Raw genomic sequence first — 15274 nt, 5'->3', positions numbered from 1 at the left:
GGGAGGGAGGGAGGGCTCACGCGGCGGCGGCGGCGGGGGCGGGGCATCCCCGGCTTTAGCAATTAATCGGTGCTCCCGGAGAGGCACTGCAGTCTATGCCTTGCGTCGGGGGCATCAATCATTCAACCGGCGCGCGGCACCGAGGGCGCAGTTGGGAAAGGGGAAACTTTCCCCGCAGAGGAGTTAAGAAACCGAAGCCGCGGCGAAAGCGGGTGGGGAGTCTGGCTGAGCTATAGAAATTGACCCAGGCGTGCCTGGCCGGGCTTGAATTACCGCGGCGATGCGCCTGCCGTTTCTCCCTGCAGGAGCTGCTGCGCGTTGGCTGGGGGCGAGCGAGGCTGCTGCTGCTGCTGCTGCTGCTGCCTGCCTCCTGCCCTTGCTGCAATGAATGATGCGGGAAGAGGAGGAGGAGGAGGCGGTGGCCGCCGGCGCTGCTCGGGCGAAGCACAAATCCACCGCAACTCCTCCAGTAGCAGCAGCAGCAGCAGCAAGGAAAGCGGCTTTGCCTTGGTGAGCTTACATCACAATCCCGGCTCGGGCTGCTGTTTCTCTAAGCGGCACGCAGCAGCCGGCGGCCGGCCTCTCCTCCAGCCCCAGGCCGGGGAGCCGTCGAGGGAGGAGGGCGCCGGGATGCCCGCGGGCGGCGGATCCGACGAGGGCCAGGCGCCCCCTGGAGCCGCGCCGTCGCCCAAGCCTGCCCGCTCCCTGGGCCGGCCGCCGCCTCGTCGGGAAGGCGGCCCCGGCCCGCTGCTGCGCTGGGACGAGGTCCCCGACGACTTCGTGGAGTGCTTCATCCTGTCGGGCTACCGGCGCCTGCACTGCACGGCGCAGGAGTGCCTGGCGTCGGTGCTGCAGCCCACCAACGAGACGCTCAACTTCTGGACGCACTTCGTGCCGCTGCTGCTCTTCGCCGCCAAGTTCTGCCGCCTGCTGCTGCTGCGCGGCGCCGGCGACGTGCCCTTCCACCACCCGGCGCTGCTGCCGCTCTGGTGCTACGCGTCGGGCGTGCTGCTCACCTTCGCCATGAGCTGCACGGCCCATGTGTTCAGCTGCCTGTCGCTGCGCCTGCGCGCCGCCTTCTTCTACTTGGACTACGCCTCCATCAGCTACTACGGCTTCGCCAGCACCGTGGCCTACTACTACTACCTGCTGCCGGGCCTCAGCCTGCTGGAGCCCCGCGCGCTCAGCCGCTACCTGCAGCAGCGCCTGGGCTGGCACGTGGACTGCAGCGCGCCGCTGGCCGCCTACAGCGCGCTGGTGCTGCCCGTGGCCTTCGCGCTGGCCGTGGCCTGCACCGTGGCCTGCTGCAAGAGCCGCTCCGAGTTTTGCGCCTACCCCTTCGCCATCCGCACCTTCGTCTTCGTCATGCCGCTCAGCATGGCCTGCCCCATCATGCTGGAGAGCCTCCTCTTCGACCTGCAGGGCCACAACCCCACGCTCTTCGTCCACTTCTACCGCCGCTACTTCTGGCTGCTGGTGGCCGCCTTCTTCAACGTCAGCAAGATCCCCGAGCGCATCCAGCCGGGCCTCTTCGACATCATCGGCCACAGCCACCAGCTCTTCCACATCTTCACCTTCCTCAGCATCTACGACCAGCTCTTCTACGTCGAGGAAGGCCTGCAGCAGTTCCTGCAAGGGCACGCGCCCGCCTCGCCCACCTTCGCGGGCACGGTGGGCTACATGCTGCTCTTGATACTGTGCCTGGGCCTGGTCATCAGGAAGTTTCTCAACGTCCCCGAAGCCTGCAAACACGATTGAGGTAGCCTCCCCTTACGGTTTCTGTTGCAGGTCTCCATTTCAATCGCCCGGAGGGTATTTTTTTAAAAAATATTTTATTTTGCTGGCTTGCCGCAGAAAAACTTAAGGAGGTTGACTCTCTAAGAAGCCCTAGTACCTTTCAGAGAAAGGTGCTAAGAAGAGCACTGAATTCGTCCAAATCAAGCACTGAACTCCTTAGGAGAAAATGAACACTTCTGTTTCTCTGGAAACAAATTTAGATTTTAGAAAAAGGCGCTCGAGCCGCATCACTGTATACAACTTACTCTTATTTATTGCTGCTTAGGATACAAAGAAAAGCCATTTAGGACCCTTTCTTGAACTCTCCTACAATTTGATCCTCAGTAAATTTTTTGAAAGCAAGCCGCACCGTCTTACTTTCAACTAATGTGCCTAGGATCAAGGTTTCAGGGGAACAATATGCATGGACCATATGAATGCTATCTACTGATTTCAGACTGTCTAGGAGATGTTATTTCAATTAGCAATATATGCTAGGCCTGCACTGACGAACTGTTGAGATTTAAAATCAGATAATGCACATGATGCACTCAAGGATGTGTGTGTGCATTTTCTGTTAAAGTATTTTGAAGTCATATGCACTGGAACTTGGTTTTCAACACAAGCAGATTGAGTTCTGTTTCTTTTTGCATTAACTTGCCTTGGCCCCAAGGCAAATGCAGTACTTAAAACTTCTGTATAGAAATACCTTTAAGTAACTGTGAACTATAGTGGAACTGGGTTATAATTTGATCAGAAGCTGTTGGTTAAACTGTGAGAAACAAAAGGTGAGCAGGGAACATAGCCAGCCCAACCTCTACACATAAAACCCGCCTCTTGCAAAATTCTTTATACAGTCGTACCTTTATACAGAATGCCTTGTGAGTCGAATGTTTTGGCTCCCGAACGATCGAAACTCGGAAGTGACTGTTCCGGTTTTCAAACGTTCTTTTGGAAGCCGAAAATCCGACGGGGCTTCCCTGGCTTCCGATTGGCTGCAAGAGCTTCCTGCAGCCAATCAGAAGCCGCACTTCAGTTTTCGAATGTTTTGGAAGTCGAACGGACTTCCGGAACGGATTCCATTTGACTTCCAAGGTACGACTGTACTCTGGTTCTGGTGCCCATTTACAAAATATGCATGTCTTGACAGTTGTGAAGGGTGCACATTTATATAAATGGCACGTAAGCCGAAAGTATAGCTGAAGGAGTTGTTCACTTTAGAACTAACATAGTTTCAGTACATCCTAGAAAAAGTAGCACTAAATACAGGACCAAATCACCAGTGAGTTTATTAACGTGTCAGAATATGATTGCACTATTAGTTATCCTGGCATAACAGCCACAGAACAAACTTTCTGATTTGCTTACATACATACATACATACATACATACATACCCAGGGAGGGTATGGCAGAGTTGAGCTGAAAGAGAGCTTTACAACAATCCAATGGCAAGTTCTTTTATCACCTCCTGTGCTATATGATAGTGGCAGGGTTGTTACACCTCTTGGTCAAGTTTACAGTTTCATAGAAAAATATGTGGATGTCCCAGGATAGATGACAAGGAAGTGTTTCATGAAAGATGCTGAAAATTTTATGTTCACGTTTATAGCAACTGTTATCTCAGGACTATAACTCGGGGGGGGGGGACTACTTCTGAATTTTGATTGTGTAAACAAATCATCGGTAAAACTTATGAAAATAAAAGCTCAGAGGCACAGAGAGAAAATCCGCAACTGTACTGTTTCAGGAGAGTTGTGGAAGTAAACAAAGCACTGGTCCATGATTCCTATTCCAAGAAGAAAAACCAGCATTTAGAAACCTACAATAATAAGCTTTTATGGACTAGAACCCATTTCATCAGGTGCATGAAGTGTTTCCTCAGTTGGAATATAACACACACACACACACACACACACACACACACACACACACACACACACAAACTGGGGGCAGTGATGGGATCATAAGCAGCACAGCAAAGAACAACCTGAACTGTGGGCAAGACATGCTGTGCCATTTCTGTGCAAACTCAGCACAGTGACCACTCACAATGCCAGTAATTGATTATAATCTTAGCTTTCCTGTGCTAATTTGAATACCCATAGTGTTGGAGAGAACCTTGGGTAGAGTCAAGCCCTAAATGAATAAAATCAGACTCCTACAAGCAATTATAGTTTGGCAGTTTTACACCGGGGGCTCCTATTGAAATTGTTCTGTTCATCAGCTGTCTGTTATCAACAGCGGTGTCCTGGGTGATTTATTTATTTGTTTATTTATGCTTTTGATCATTGTGATTCTCAAAGAACGGATACAGTTTTAAAACAACAGCACAACTACAATCGTAAAAGTGAGGAACAATTAAACAACTAAGCCGAACAAATAACAAAACACTTGTCTAAAGAGGAAGGTCCCAATTGCCTGCTTAAAGGAGGCAAGTTTCCAGAAGAGAGGATTGGAATGTTCTCTCCCTGGTTTGTGAGCTTCCCCGTTTTTTGTGTCAGATTTGTGTCTGTTCCAGTTTGTCCCAGGTAGACAGCAAAAAGACATTGTTTGCAGGTCACTGCATATATCCAGTTCAGAGAGGAGCAGGTGAATGAGTCCCTGACAGAGTGGCCTTGTGTAATGTTGTTACCTTCTTGTTGGGTAATGTTATATTGTGTAATGTTATTACCTCAAATTGATATAGTCTAGGTTTGTTGCAGAGTCTGGTTCCTCAGGTGTGTGTCTCACTAGTTGTCCTGTTGCTGGTAAGGGAACTCTTAAGAGATCAAACCAGCCACAGGACCTATGAAAAGGAATATCATTGTCCGACGTGGGCATCCATCATCTTGCAGGCCTTTGGGTAGAGGCCTCTCCTTGCTTACAAACAAACACCCTTTTGCTGTCTTGCCTAACCCAAACAGGTCAGTCTTTGCCCAAAGTCTGTGTACATCAGACATTAAAAAGAAAACAGCAGAACATTTCACTCTCCCAGAACACACTGCTGCTTACAGGAAAATCACTGCACTCCAAAACCAAAAAACTTTCCAAGGGAGGTTCCAGCACAGAAATGCCAAATTTGAATATACAAGCAGTTTGAATCAATTATTTTAAGAGTCAAATTGGAAACAAATCTTTCTCTTCCACCCTGGGCTTTGAATTAGCATAGCAAAGCACAGAGCATTACTGCAGTTGGGAGTGGTCACTGTGCTTATTTTGCATACACCTGAGCTTTTCATGGAAACATTACTGACTGTTGAATTTCATGGCCTTTGGGCTCCACTGTTTACTATTTTGCATCCTCTGTACCTCTGGGTATGACTGTAGAAAAATCTACCAACTGAAGATACCTCTTTGTGTGTGTGATGATGGGTTCCAGTTCACAAAACCTTATGCTACAATATACCTGTTAGTCTTTTTGATGCCACAATACTAAATGATTTTTTATTTTTTACTATAATGAACTAGCACAGCTACCCCTCTGTGATCCATAATCCTACATAAGAACATAAAAAAGCCCTGCTGGATCAGGCCAAAGGCCCATCTAGTCCACTATCCCATTCTCTCGATGGTCAACTAGATCCCTATGGGATGCACAACAACACTCTCTCCCCTCTTGTAATTTCCACCAACTCATATTCAGACTCCCATATTGACAACATAGCCATTTTGGTTAGTAGGCATGATAAGTAGCCTTATCATGTAGTGGTGGCCTTGAATTTTGATAGCAGAAACAACACGTATTGTGGGTTGGCCTAAACTGAATACTTTAAAATGTAAGGAAAACATCAGGATCAACTTGGAAGAGTGAACTATTTGTCAGGAACTTAGGTGAAGTAAAATTGTCATTCTATACTCTTTCTCTGTTCCTCTGCTATTTCCTAATTCAACATTGTGCAGTCATACATGGGCATTAAGAGTCACCTAATTTCAGGATAATCCGAAGGTGGGTTTTTTTAGGTGACTCTGTTTTTTTCAGTTTCCTGTTAGATGTATGGATAAAGAGCACCCCCACCCCCTTAATGAATAAATTCTAGAGCAGTTCAGGGTATTTCAATTCAAAAGTTGTTCTGTGATGAACAGTTGCTTTTATTCTTGACCAGACATTCTGTCAGTACTCATATCATTTTAAGCCTGTAAGCAAGGCAGTATTTTTTCCAGAGGGGGAGATAACATAATCCGAGCAAATCGTGACAATAATTGTCATGACATAGTGGTATGGTACTATATAATGCAAGGATATTATACTAGGAAGTTTAGGTGGCAAACCATTGGTTTTCTCCACTGGAAATAAATGGTATCATTTGTTAGTGGATTGTTCCTGGTACTCTTCTCTTAGATCATCAAATCACAGATAAGACTAGAACACTGAGGCCCTCCCATGCAGATAGAATGGTTGGGTTCTGCTTAATAAGCCAAGATGAACAATTTTTTGCCTACGCCTGCGGCAGAGCAAGCAAACAAACCAGGAACTCTTCAGCCAACCATAGTTTCCCATTTAATCCAAACTGGGAAGCTATGGTTGCCAGCTTCTAGGATATTAAACCATAATTTGAAGTTGGTTTAATATCCTGACTTGTTCTGCAGCGAATAATTATTGTTTTCAGGTTTGGGCAAAATGGGAAACTGAATAATTACAGGGCTCCTGGTTTAGTTGTGTGTCATGAAAAGCTAGGAGCAGAGGGGCTAAGTGAGGGGAGGGGAAAGGATTGTTCATATTGTGGATAACTGAGCTGAGATTTATTTATTATAATTTATATTTGTTTATTAAATTGTATACTGCCCTTCATCTGAAGATCACAGGGTGGTTCACAACGTAAAAATACAAAATGAGAACACAAATACATAACAAAACAAGAACACAGAAATCAAAGCAATAACCTTTCTCCCATAAACACATTTAAAAGGCCATAGAATGTTTAATCAGCCAAAGGCCTATTTATAAAGAAACATTTTCGCCTGGTGACTGAATGATTATCAGCACCGGATTAATCCTTAACCATGGTTATGTTTTCCTTAACCATGGCTAACTGTTACATTTTAATACATTAGGTTTTTTTATATAAAAAAAATTAAATGTGCATATATATATTCCACTCCTCAACTCCAATGAAGTTTCTAGAGCAGCTAACAGAGAGCACCACCAACTATTGAAAATTACAGTCATCACATCAAAACAACAAATAGCAGGCCATGAGTTGAATGACAGGTGTTAAAACCAATTTAAAACACCAAGCCCAGTAAGATAACACAGGTATCAGTACAATTATAAATTAAGTATAGGCCACAAACTAGAATGTGAAACCTTAGTTTGGTACATATTTTGTGGTCTTAACCTTCATTAGTCTCAATTATGGCTAAGCACTATGTAAAAAGGAAAAAAAGGCCTGGCTGGGGAAATACATGTTTATTGCACTATATGCAATATATCAACATTTTGTTTCTCTTTAGCTAAGTCTGCCCAGCCTGTGACTTTGTATAGTTTCATACACTTCTCTTCTCCAAATGAGGAGCAGCTGCAGGTTTTAACCTTTTATCATATTCTGCACATATTCCGCGTATACGGCACAGTGAATCTGACATGGGCTTGCTAAAAATAAATGTTGTTGTTGGGGTGAAATTCATCCAGAACAACATAATTGTTTTAATGATTTGCCCCCAAAATGACTCACCCAGCCTTCAAAATAAATAATTTATCCGAAGCATTTCTCCAGGAGAGGCCATTAGAGCATCGAGTTCGGCAATTAAGAAAGGCACTGGAAAATGGAAAAGTCAAGGAGTTAACACTCTCACTGCTATGAGAAACCTCAGAGTCCAATTTAAATCTGAAAAGAGGTTTATACAGTATAATGAGTAGCGGGCGGGTTTTTTGTTTTGCTTTTTGTGCTTACTAGTTACATCGTAAGGGGCGTCCTGCAAAGCAATGTCAGAAAGGCCGTGGCGAACGGTAAAAATACATTTGATATTTAGACCATGTGATGGCTTCTATATATATCTCAATTACAGATAAAAGCTTATGGTGCTGATATGGTGTTAGCTGTTCTTACAGCTACTTACTTTACTACTCTTTCCACCTAGAGACTTAACAGCCTTTTTCCTAGTCGGGAGTCGTTCCATGATCCATGGATATGAAGCATGCTAACCATCCCAAGTCCACCTAAGGAGTCAGTTGTTACTTGTGGTTGCTTATACAGTATGTCTTTTACTGGCTCTATCAGAAGGCAAATATTTGTTTAGAAATCTTTGTATACTGCCCTTCACCCCATTTGAATTTCAGGGCGGTGTAAACCCAGTTTATATCATAACAAGAAATAATAAGACAGCCGATAAAGTAGATCACGTTAGAGCACCGTTTTTTAATTGAAAATCATTGCTAAGGCTATATGTGCTTCAGATATCGATTACCGCATTTCTGTGCAGGAATTCTAGGGTGCAAGTATTTGAATGCTTGCTTTTAGCCCCGTTGAAGGGCACACCTATAGCAAAGGCGGCATAGTTTGCTAATTGATGATTTATTGTCCGTAAATATGGGGAGAAAGCTATAATATGAAGGTCCATCATTTTCTTTTTAAGTCAGTGGCAAAATCTATGCTACGTTATTTGTGAGCAAGAGGCGACTCCAGATAGGTATGAGGGCATGACGCCATTCATTATATCCGTAGACATATTCTATGTCCAGACACCAACTCTGCCACTGAGGGCTGTTTAGGGAAGAGATTTGTACAAAGCTTTGAATATTTCTTCCTTTCTGTAATGTGTCTGGATTCAACACCTTTCTCTAAAACATTGTAGGGGAATGGGATGGCCATTGTTCATTGGTATTTGAGCAATGGACCCCCTTTATGGAAGATTCCCTAACAGACCAGGGGTAGGTAGGAATTCTCAGATCCAGGGACCAGCCCTAAAAGCCTATTCAGCCCTCAGGGCTCCGCCCCCCAGGCTACTCCTCTTCCCTGACACACCTCCTCTTCCCAGGCCACACCCCTTGCTAGCCCTGCTTCACAGCAGCCTCAGGTGTTTTTGCTGGAATGTGATCTTGAACTCTGATCACGACCCCTTGTTTGTCTGGATGGAAGATAGAAAGGTGTATGAGTGCGGAAACTAGTGTACTGCATAAAGTTAAATCTTATAGTTGCTTCTCTGACCACTTTTGCCTCTGGGCCGGCATGAGGCCCCTGGAAGGTTTCCCAGAACAGATGTGGCCCTCAAGCCATACAAGGCTTACAAACTGTGTTTTGTAAAATAGTGCACCAGTGGATGTTATCCTGAAAGCATCTTTATACACACTTATAAAGGGCAGGTGCTGTGCATACCAAGGGAAACCTGCTGACTTTGGCAAATTCTTTTGTTTGAGAGTTTATGTGATATATATGCCACAAAACATAGTGATTTCTACAGAGAACATAATGTTTCCAGTTGCTGCAGAACATGTTCCGGTTCTCAGTTTGTTTATTTTTCGTCCCAAGTTGACCATACTAGATATTATAGAATGTCTGAAAGTGCGGCCTGGAGTACATTCATTTGTATGTCATTTGTACCTACCTAAGAGTGCAGCTAAAAGTTCACTTCAAATCATTTGTTCACCATCATTATTATTCATTAAATTTGTATACAGCCGTATACCCGTAGGTCTCAGGGCTGTTCACAACACATTTATTCAGAATTAGATTCCTTGAAATCAATGGGATTTGCTTCTGAGCGAGAACATCACGGATTATTGTGGCACCTTAAAGACTAACAAATTTATTACAGCATAAATTTTCAAAGACCACAGTCCATTTCATCAGCTGCACTTTTTCAAAGAAAGGTATCCTTAGGACTGGCATCAAAATATTCATCCCTTTCTGAGGATAACATTTTCAAGTTGAGAGGCCACAGAAAAGGTTGTGAATCCACAATTCTCCATGTTTAATATGTAGAAATGGAGCAGGCAGACCAAAAATGTTACCATTCTGCCTTACTCATGTTGAGCTTCTTTTGAACTTATTTTCCCATGTTCAGACTCCCACCTAGTTAGCCATTCCAACAGAACTGTAACTTGACTATTTTCTGTGTCTGAATCAGTAAAAGCCATCTTAGTATAGTATTCCTCCTGGCAAAATTGTATGGGGACGTTGTACTTTGAAACTAGCTAAAATCATTTGGTTGTTGTCCACATGCCTTACAGCAGGATGTTGTTGAGTGACTCCAACTCCCATCAGCCCCAGCCAATGTGGCTAGTGGTCAGGGACGATGGGAATTGTAGTCCAACAATATCTGGAGGATCACAGGATGCACACCCCTGCCTTACAAGCAAGGCATCATGCACACAGTAATTGCCCAGTTATGCACGTTACAGTTTCCTGCTTAAGTTGTTGGAGCACAGAGCTGAGAATTAAAGTTGCACCTGGATTCTAATTCCAGTTTGGTTGCCAGCAGTCAGTATAGTCATTCACAAGTTTTTCATAAGAAGAAAATGTAATTAAGAACTTCACCATAAACACTTGGGACACAATCTGGTTCAACCATGGGCAGAAAGCAGAACAAAAAGCCTGGAGCCCTCCAGGTGTTGTTAGAATGCAACACCCATCTGCTTCTGCCAGCATGGCTAATGGTCAGAGATGATGGGAGTTGTTGTCCAACAAGGTCAGGAAGGCCACAGGTTCCTCATTCTTGGTGTAGAGCTTTGTATATGAATGTGGGGAGGGGGAAACAGGGCTTATTTGAGTCTTGGGTATCTTCCAGCTGCTGATGCCATGTTGGGGCACTGTGGTCGTGGCTTTGTGGTGCAATCCAGCAAAGCTTCGGCACTTTTTAAAGTGCTGCCGATTTCAAGCACATGCTTGATTAACGCTCAGAGAAATAAACAGTATGTTGTAGTGCTTAACTTTGTCTAGATTGCTCATGTTTTTGAAATGCAGTTTTGTTGTCCTCACTGGGGAATTAAGACCCCCCCAAAAAATTAAGTTCCATTGATTGTGCATAGGAATGAACCATTTAGTCAACAGGATTATGCCAGACATGTATTCAGTCATCCTTCTCTGTTACTCCATCTATAAAATGGGGATTATTTGCTTAACTACCTCATCAGAAATGTTTATGAGTAAGTGTCTTCGAAACACTTTGAAAGCAATGCAGAAAGAACTAATGGAGTGTTTGACACTAAGAGTGTTGTTTACTTCTGGTGGTTCATTTTCTCATCTGTAGAAGAAGCATTTATGCCTGTAAGATTTAAACAAACAAACAAACATTTGCAAACCCTTCCACTTGTGGTTCAGTTTCTGTTTAAAAAATTCAGAAATGATCTTGGGAGTAAACCTTATTGAATTCAATGGGTCTTAGTTCTGAGTAGACAGGGTTAGGATTGCACTGCAAATTCTCATTGTCTTTACCAAAATGCCTTACCCAGGTATGGTGTGAACAGCAAAGTGTCTTTACAACAGAATACAGAATTGCAAGAGAGGGGTAAGGCAAACATGTTTCTTTTGAAAATATTTATTGCTTTGCCCAGAATTTACCTTTAGTACATGCTTAGAAAAAAGTCACCGTCTGTCCTGCCGTCTGCCAGTGAAAATAAATAGGGAAAATTCTCATTGGTTTTATATTGTTGTATTTGTTTTGGTGCAACGCTGGTACAGTGTTGTTTCACCTTTCAGAGTGAAACACAAGGTACAGTTACACACTGAAATGACTGCAGTGTTCCCCAGATGTAATAATGTTACTTCAGATAAAATTATTCACAGTCCAGTGGAGCTGACTCCCCACAAAATTGTAGCTTCAAAGACTCTATCCCTTTCCCAACCCTCGTGGTCCTCTTTTTGAAACTACTTTTCTGAATGGTACATCTGAGTAAGTGAGGCAGACAAAATACATCTAGGGACTTACTTGATGAGTGGTGGTAATCAGATCTGGATAAATTTGAAGGGCAGTCTGTGCTTCAGCCAGTTTAAAGAGAAGAGTTTGGATTAAAGCCAGTTAATTCTCAGTAACTTCCACTGGGTATTTATATTATTTTATTCTTGGGTATTATGTAATTTATTTTTGCTGTCTTTGGTTTTTAAAGAGCCGGGGTGTGCCTGTAAGTACTCGATCTTATAAAAATGCAGATCTCTTTCTCTCCCATGTGTTGCTTGTTGATAACAGCCTACTGAGAATTTTTCCTTCTCGGTCCTTCTGTTGGGAGCTGCCCAACATAACTTGCACAGAGTAAGAGAGATAACTCCAGCACCTATGTATTCTTTAAGGCCAATTTTATTTTCAGAAGTTGTGGTAGTGTATCTCCCTAGAAAGATTGCTAATAGAGGCATAAACTGCAATCACACTTGCTGCAGAATGGGATTTTGGTTTTTAGAGTCAATTCAGAAGTGTAGCTGAATGTATTTACTTATTCATTCGTTCACAATATTTGTATGCTACCCAATAACAGAGTTTTCTGGATGGCTTTTAATAACAGTAAAATGCAAGTGCAAACAAAAAAATATATAAACCAGGAGTACAAAATCAGTATAACAAATCCTCACCAAGAAATAAATTTTAGATTTTAAAATGTAAGAGTCGAAGGACTAGGAAAATAAAAGGGTCTTGGCCCAAAAGGACCACAAAGTGGGCACTAGGCAAGTCATTCTAGGGAGACCATTCCACAGCCAGGATGCAAACTGCAAAAATAGCTGTTTTCTGCTGTTGTCACCCGACGAACCCAATAATTTTGGGGAGGGGGTAAAAGAGGTGAGCCCAGATGAATATAGCTCACTTGTTTGGAAGCACTTATATGTCAGCATCTCCCTGGAAGTAGAAACTCTCCCTTCAGTGGAAATGTTAAAGTAGAAACAGCATATTTGAACAGGGTGCCTATTGCCCTGCCCTGGGGTAGGCTTGAGTAATTCATTGTCGAATTTATGGAGACCTGGTGCAACATAGTTCAAAATATCAGGCACAGCGGGGGACTGTGTATCTCACTTAAAAAGAGGTTGATGTGCTGCTAATACAGGTACAGCTCATAGACATGCGCACACCCAGGAGAGATGTGGTGGTTCCCCTGTTCACATAAGCAGGGACAGAGGATGCACAGCTTGCTGTTATGCTGTCTAATACCACTTCCAAGTAGTGTGTTCAGGTGAAACAAGAGCAGCCACTGAACAACTGCTTCCTTGGTGGCCTGCCATGGATTCGGGGCTATGCACCTTTTCCTTGCATGCATTCTTTCCCTCTGCCTCCTTGCAGGGTGGCAAAAAAGAGGAGGGGAGGTGTGTCCCCAGAACTGGGCCAAATAAAGTTGCACTGTGTTTTTGAGGCTGGGAAGCTGAAATAAGAGACCTTCATTCAGCCACCTTCAAGAGCCTTAAATCAGGTGCCATGGAAGCTACTTATAGTCTCCCTGGTTGATGGCTGCAATGGAAAAAAAAATCCTTCTCCAGTCACTTTCCAGTCTCTCTTTATCAACCTTGCAGCTCTCCTTCCATCCCTTTTCTATTACAGGAGGGAGAAGGAGATATGTGTACTGTGTCAATGTCTGTTCATTTCTGGGGGGTTCTTGTCTGATCCAATGGGCAACAATTTCCCCTTGGGCTACCAGTGAAGGAACTCCATGGTTAAAAGGCCTACCTTGTACATCCCACTATGAGTTCATATTTCTGAGTTTGCTGCTGTATTTAAGAGTTTATTGAATGGAATTTGTTAGGGATATCCTTGTACCTGCTGGTGTGTTGAGCACTTGTTCTTGCCACAGGGTTTTGTTACGATGATGCCTGTGAAAATGAAGATAGCAAAGTGCAGGCGTTTATTTTAATCTTCTGTGTTTGCTTGTTTGCTTTTTAAAGGATTTGTTCTTAAAAGTCTTGGTTGCTAATTATATTGTAAAATCAAGGTACTGTACATTTTTTGGCAGAAAGGGGGGAAGTAAAGAAATCCAAATAAAACTGTTTCTGAAATCAGCTTTTAGATCAACTTGTGAAATTTGCTTATGAACATTATTAGATCTGCTGCACCGCAGTTCCCATTGTTTCCCATGTTACATGTAAATGGTGGCCTTCACAGCTGTAACGATTCCATGCAATGTGTACATAAGTGTTCTCACTGCATTTTTACTGTCACTTAGACTCAGACTGTGATGCAATCTGGAAGATGTAATGGGTGTTAGTCACGCTCAGTGCAGACCCATTGAAATCAGTGGGACAAATCAGTCTTAGCTGATTTGAATCTCTTTGATTTCATTGTGCTCACTTTAAGCATTGCTCTCTCTGGATCTAGCCAATATGAGCAAATAAAAAGGAAAACCATACATCATTGAATTGAACAATTTTGAAACGTGTTAAGTTTCAAGAAGGCTACATTGTTGTACAGATGAGCCTTGAACGCTTTGTCAGTGGTTTCATTTCAGTAGAATCAGCCTAGCTGGTCCTACAGTGATTATATTACAAGACAAAGTTAGGGCCCTATCATTTCTTCAGTGTCAGCACAACACGGCACCATATTCTTAATAATAAGTCCTTAGGACATGACTATATTCAGAAACGTTCTCTTTAGCTACCATGGCTCAAGAAGATAGCAAGATCCTGATGATCATGGTTGCTTTAGGTAAAAAGGTAAGGTAAAGGACCCCTGGACAGTTAAGTCCAGTCAAAGCCAACTATGGGGTGCAACTCTCAACTCGCTTCAGGCCAAGGGAGCTGGTGTTTGTCCACAGACAGCTTTCTGGGTCATGTGGGCAACATGACTAAACCGCTTCTGGCGCAGTGGAACATCACGACGGAAGCCAGAGCGCACGGAAACACCATTTACCTTTCCACCACAGCGATACCTATTTATCTACTTGCACTGGCATGCTTTCGAACTGCTAGGTTGGCAGAAGCTGGGACAGAGCAACAGGAGCTCACCACCGTCGCACGGATTCGAACCATCAACCTTCCAATCGGCAAACCCAAGAGGCTCACTTTACACCAGAGGGTCACTGGTAAAGCATAACATTTTGCAAAATTCCGTACAGTATCATTCATCTTGTTGTGCAGAGACATCTCTTTTCATTGTTTTGTTGCCAGTTGTTTCTTAGGAAGGATCCAACCTCCTTTTTAAGGAGTGATAAGGAGCTTGTTTTGATTTGTACCTATTATTGACAGTCGTTGTGCTCAATTGACTAAACACTGGAGTCATAAGATGCCCTCCTAGGCTGTATATCAGTGCCACAGGCTTGCCAGAAGTCTGTGTCAGGAGCTTCTCCGCATCTCCTTGCAATCTCTATTGGTGTTCCTACTTGCAAAGCGCATGTAATCAGCAGGTGAGTTCTCACCTAGTTGGAAGGCAGCCTGCCATATATTCTGTTTTATGTTTGCACCTGTCTTTCCAGCTCCTCCTTTTGGCTTTGGGGTGTGCTATCATCCCTCTGATCAAAATGTTCAGGCTGGTCTTGAGCTGCAGAATGAAATCAAGGAGGCATCCTATTCTAAAAGGGAAGTGCTGTAGTAACAGGTGACTTAAATTGCCTTCACATATACTGGGTATGTGTCTGTTCCAGTCACAAAAGATACAGGTAGTATCTTTCTAGA

At 43.7% G+C, this 15274-nt stretch overlaps 1 protein-coding gene across 1 annotated transcript; it reads left to right on the top strand.

Moving 5' to 3' along the window:
- Nucleotides 1–2: 2 nt before the first annotated feature.
- On the top strand, nucleotides 3–13666 carry PAQR9 (progestin and adipoQ receptor family member 9). Its single transcript, XM_079978110.1, has 2 exons — nucleotides 3–3290; nucleotides 3345–13666. Exon 1 carries the CDS (start codon nucleotides 385–387, stop codon nucleotides 1756–1758), a length of 1374 nt encoding a protein of 457 aa, XP_079834236.1. The 5' UTR covers nucleotides 3–384; the 3' UTR covers nucleotides 1759–3290; nucleotides 3345–13666.
- The last annotated feature ends 1608 nt before the right edge of the window (nucleotides 13667–15274 follow it).

The sequence above is a fragment of the Podarcis cretensis genome (genome assembly GCF_951804945.1).
Source record: "Podarcis cretensis genome assembly, chromosome: 5".
In the NCBI taxonomy this organism is placed as follows: Eukaryota; Metazoa; Chordata; class Lepidosauria; order Squamata; family Lacertidae; genus Podarcis; species Podarcis cretensis.
The sequence above is the reverse complement of the archived record's forward strand: the minus strand, read 5'-3'. Positions and strand labels throughout refer to the sequence as shown.

Bases quoted from the DNA above. Each gene is read 5' to 3' on its own strand.
- PAQR9 (XM_079978110.1), top strand. From the start codon at position 385: ATGAATGATGCGGGAAGAGGAGGAGGAGGAGGCGGTGGCCGCCGGCGC.